Source organism: Alosa alosa, chromosome 8 (assembly GCF_017589495.1).
Source record: "Alosa alosa isolate M-15738 ecotype Scorff River chromosome 8, AALO_Geno_1.1, whole genome shotgun sequence".
Taxonomy (NCBI): domain Eukaryota; kingdom Metazoa; phylum Chordata; class Actinopteri; order Clupeiformes; family Clupeidae; genus Alosa; species Alosa alosa.
The window spans coordinates 22,607,605-22,612,604 of record NC_063196.1 but is presented as its reverse complement, the minus strand read 5'-3'; the positions used below and the strand labels follow the sequence as shown (position 1 = coordinate 22,612,604).

Genomic DNA, 5,000 nt, shown 5'->3' with positions numbered 1-5,000 from the left:
GCCCATTGCATGAAACAGGCAAAAGCTGTTTCCGTAAGAACCAGTGTAAGTTATCTTCATCTCTTTCCATTCAGCTTTTCCTCAAACATCCTGGTAATTACATCTGGATTTATTGAAACATGTAAGCACTGTTGATGACATGGCATCCCTTGGCCTTAACTTTGTGTTAGCACCTATTAGCTTACCGCCGACATTGTTTTTGTATGTGGTATACAACTCCTTTACTCGCCGGTAACGGAAAGCCAGCTTCCTCATCCAGTCGACTCCGCCCCTAACGCCCGTTGCTAGGCAGAGGCTTGCGCTGGTCGCAGCTGCATGGAAGCCATCAGTTGCAAAACTGTAAGTACTGTCAACAACAACAATAATCATGTTTTATAAGCTGTAACAACTGTAAACAACAACAGTAATCGTGTTTTATAAGCTGTAAGTAGTCAATAACAACAATATCGTGTTTTAGAAAATTTAAGTACCGTCAACAACAACAATAATCGTGTTTTAGAAGCTGTTATTCTTGTCAGTTACAACAATATTCATGAATTATAAGATGTTATTACATTCATTTTGTTTTATAACAACAATTCATTTTTGTGAGCTATCAACTCCAACAGCTAAAACTGTAAGCAGTATGTGGACGTAACTGCAAGCTTTTTATCAGAACAAGAATCAACTATAATCATGTCTCTACAAGACATTGCGTGACATAACATTTAAAAATGCTTTGCAGTTTCCCTTTACTACTATTTGTTCCATTAATAACAATAGCATTGACAGTCAGACAATAACTCTCTCTGCTCATTGACAATCAGACAATAACTCTCTCTGCTTCCACAAACGTCATGACATTTAACTTCAGTCAAATGTGCAACACCATTGCTGTTGTGTCAGACTGTACAGTGCTATAAAGTGAGTCTGATGCCTGAATACTACAGTAATGGGCAGTAAGGACGACAGACTGTACAGTGCTATAAAGTGAGTCTGAGGCCTGAATACTACAGTAATGGGCAGTAAGGACGACAGACTGTACAGTGCTATAAAGTGAGTCTGAGGCCTGAATACTACAGTAATGGGCAGTAAGGACGACAGACTGTACAGTGCTATAAAGTGAGTCTGAGGCCTGAATACTACAGGAATAGGCAGTAAGGACAAGACAAGGACAGAGCTGCTCATGCTCACCTGAGGTCTTGACCATTATCATCTGACGACACGTCATCAATGTGGACCTGGTCACATTCCTGAGAGACACACATACTGTTGTTACTCTGACAGGTGAAAATATGTAAGTAAACCTGATAAAAACAGATTTACACCAAAATGCAACAGTGAATGCTTTATTACATTTATGTGTGATGTGGACCTTTAAAATGCAACTGTGAATGCTTTATTACATATATGTGTGATGTGGACCTTTAAAATGCAACTGTGAATGCTTTATTACATATATGTGTAATGTGGACCTTTAAAATGCAACTGTGAATGCTTTATTACATATATGTGTAATGTGGACCTTTAAAATGCAACTGTGAATGCTTTATTACATATATGTGTGATGTGGACCTTTCTGACTGTAAAACAGAACATACTAAAACATGTTGGAGGACAAAAGCCATATTCTCATTTCACTGAATGAAACTGTTGAGTAGCTTTTAAATGCTGCAAGCTGCTGTCAGTTCAAACAAGCCAGCAGATGGCGCAAGGCTCCCATGATTAGCAGCAAACGCTGGAACTGAGCAAGAGAATGAGAAGGACAGGAAATGACCCAAGGACAGATTTTGTGAGAAAGGAAGGGGTTGGTATAAGAGAAAGAGAGAGGGAATGCAGAGAAAGAGAGAGGGAATGCAGAGAAAGAGAGAGGGAATGCAGAGAAAGAGAGAGGGAATGAGAGAAAGAGAGAGGGAATGCAGAGAAAGAGAGAGGGAATGAGAGAAAGAGAGGGAATGAGAGAAAGAGAGAGGGAATGCAGAGAAAGAGAGAGGGAATGAGAGAAAAAAGAGCACAGAGGAAGGCAAGGAAAGGAACGGGAGTCAGAGAAGAGGTAAAAAAAAAGACGGGAATGGAGAAGAGAGAGAGAGATGAAGAGAGGGAGAGAGAAAAAGAGAGAGAGAGAGAGAGAGATGAAGAGAGAGAGAGAGAGATGAAGAGAGGGTAAGAGAATAATTTAAAACTGAGCCAACATAGAAAAGAAGTAAGAGTAGATGTGTTTAACACTCTAGGGGTAAGAGAGGAGTCAGTCAGGTCAGAGAGAACGAGAGAAGGACTGCACAGAGATGAGGGAGAGAGGATGAGAGAAGGACTGCACAGAGATGAGAGAGGACGAGAGAAGGACTGCACAGAGATGAGAGAGAGGACGAGAGAAGGACTGCACAGAGATGAGAGAGAGAGGACGAGAGAAGGACTGCACAGAGATGAGAGAGAGAGGACAAGAGAAGGACTGCACAGAGATGAGGGAGAAGGACTGCACAGAGATGAGATGAGAGAGAGGACGAGAGAAGGAGTGCACAGAGATGAGAGAGAGAGGACAAGAGAAGGACTGCACAGAGATGAGGGAGAGAGGACAAGAGAAGGACTGCACAGAGAGGAGGGAGAGAGGAGGGAGGAGAGGTATACCTCCAGATCGTTGAAGAATAGATGAGTGTCTGCGAGATTGAAGATCATCTCCTCCATCCGCAAACCCAGCGTTACAGCCAGTGGAGGATCCTGAGGGGAACATCATCATCATCATCATCATCATCCTCATCATCATCATCACAACCACTATTACAACCATCATTATTGCCATTGTCATCATCACAAATATCCAATTATCCAAAACTATCAAAAAAAAACACCATTGCTATCATCATCATCATCATCATTAATATCTCCTCGTAGTGTCTAGCCTCTCCTGGTCTAGTTATTTTGTAAAGTGTATTTTTGGGCCTTAATTTTGACAGGCCCGTGAAGAGAGACACAGGAACACACATACACACACACACACACACCCCAAAACAGATTCCAGTGGTTTGGTCACCATTCCTAGAACTCCTAGCTATGGTTATGGAAGCCTTTGCCTGAGGTAATCATGATTCTGACCGCTGGTTTAACCTGCCTTCCTGGTCAGTCAGAGTAGATGTCGGGATTTTTTTGTGGTCAGGGAAGCACTGGGGCGTGGCCGAACAGCCTTGGTCTTCAGGCCAACTTAAGGCCCACACACACACACACACACACACACACACACACACACCAGCCCACTCCCCTGCCCCCCAGGATTGGTATGTTCCCCCAATCTAAGCACATGATGACAGACTGGCCACACTTGTCCCAACCCATCAACATCCCCCTTTCAGAGAGAGAAAGAGAGAGGGAGAGAGAGAAGGAGAGAGAGGAAAGAGTGAATGAAAGTGAAAGGAAGTGAGAATTGAGACAGCGTGATGGAAAGAGGAGAAAAAGAGGCAAACAAAGACGTGATGGAGTGAAGAAGAAATAGACAGAAAAGAGAAAGAGTGCTAGAGACAAAGAGGAAAGAGAGAAGGAAAAGAGGAGGAAAAGGGAGGAGGAAAAGAGGAGGATGCAGTAGGTGGAGAAAAAGAGAGGAGGAAAGAAAGGAGGAAAGAGAGGAGGATAGAGAGGAGGAAAGGTAGAGAGATAGTAATTAGTGATTTGGACCTAGTAAGGGGACTATGTGTGTGGCGCGAGTATGAATGCAATGATAATGGCAAAGGTGTGTGTGCGTGTGTGTGTGTGTGTGAGAGAGAGAGAGAGAGACCTGTGTGTGCTGTGGGGGTGTGTGGGGGTGTTGGGGCTCCTGCCAAATGGGGCCCGGCTGTAAAAACCATCATAGGTGATGGGGGGGGGTTTGGGTGGGTGGGGGGGATGTTCAGCTTGTAGGCCTGTGATTGGCTAAAGCCTCAGCTGGACGAGAATAGTTCCAAAACAGACCTTGCTGCTGGGGGAGAACCGCAAAAACCAACCAGAACAGGACTGCAATCGGAGAACCGCAAAAAACAACCAGAACAGGGCTGCAATTGGAGAACCGCAAAAAACAACCAGAACAGGACTGCAATTGGAGAACCGCATAGGACCCACCAGATCCAGAACAGGACTGCAATTGGAGAACCGCAAAAACCAACCAGAACAGGACTGCAATTGGAGAACTGCAAAAACCAGAACAGGACTGCACTTAGAGAACCGCAAAAAACAACCAGAACAGGACTGCAATTGGAGAACCGCAAAGGACCCACTAGATCCAGAACAGGACTGCAATCAGAGAACCACAATGGACCCACCAGAACACTTATCTTCAGCACAGAACCCAGTCCAACCCTACACATACTGGACCGCCATTAACACAGAACCTAAAGAACCGGACACAGAACCTAGAGAACCGGACACAGAACCAAGAGAACCGGACTCCAACACTCACCTTAGAGGCACAAAGAGATCTGACCAACACAGAGGCACAATAACACAGCAACACAGAACATGAGCAGAACCAACGCCAACATCATGCATCATGCTATGTGTGCTCCTGTTCCAAAGCTCCCACATAGAACCCAGCAGAACACGACCAGACTCAACACAGTAGTCATGGTACCGTCGTTTACATCTCTATGGAAACCATTCAATATCCTAGGGTCCATATCGCACATACACAGTGCAATTTAAAAAGTGCACTTACACACACACACACACACACACACACACATACACACACACACACACACACACACACACACACACGCATGCACACACACACACACACACAGACACACACACACACACACACACACACACACTGTGTGTAATAACAATGACAATAGCACTGACCAATCTAGATGGCAGGTCATCACACAAGAGGCCTGCAGGCAGTTTAAGTCACAGAAGAGTAGATCCACAATGCTGGCCCCCCAGTTACAACTACTCTTTTTCTCATACAACCAGATATGCAGTGAAATCCAGAACACACACACACACACACACACACACACACACACACAGAGACACAGTCTGCAGAATTCAAACAT

At 44.5% G+C, this 5,000-nt stretch overlaps 1 protein-coding gene across 6 annotated transcripts in view; it reads right to left on the bottom strand.

Annotated features, from left to right (window-relative positions):
* Nucleotides 1-5,000, bottom strand: part of eya4 (EYA transcriptional coactivator and phosphatase 4) — a 79,125-nt gene that overhangs the window by 6,910 nt on the left and 67,215 nt on the right. For all 6 annotated transcript variants that reach the window (XM_048250289.1, XM_048250288.1, XM_048250290.1 and 3 more), the window contains 3 exons: nucleotides 2,605-2,694; nucleotides 1,174-1,232; nucleotides 186-346 (listed from right to left, as the gene is read on the bottom strand). In XM_048250289.1, coding sequence (XP_048106246.1) covers nucleotides 186-346; nucleotides 1,174-1,232; nucleotides 2,605-2,694 — 310 coding nt within the window. The remainder of the gene's footprint in view (nucleotides 1-185; nucleotides 347-1,173; nucleotides 1,233-2,604; nucleotides 2,695-5,000) is intronic.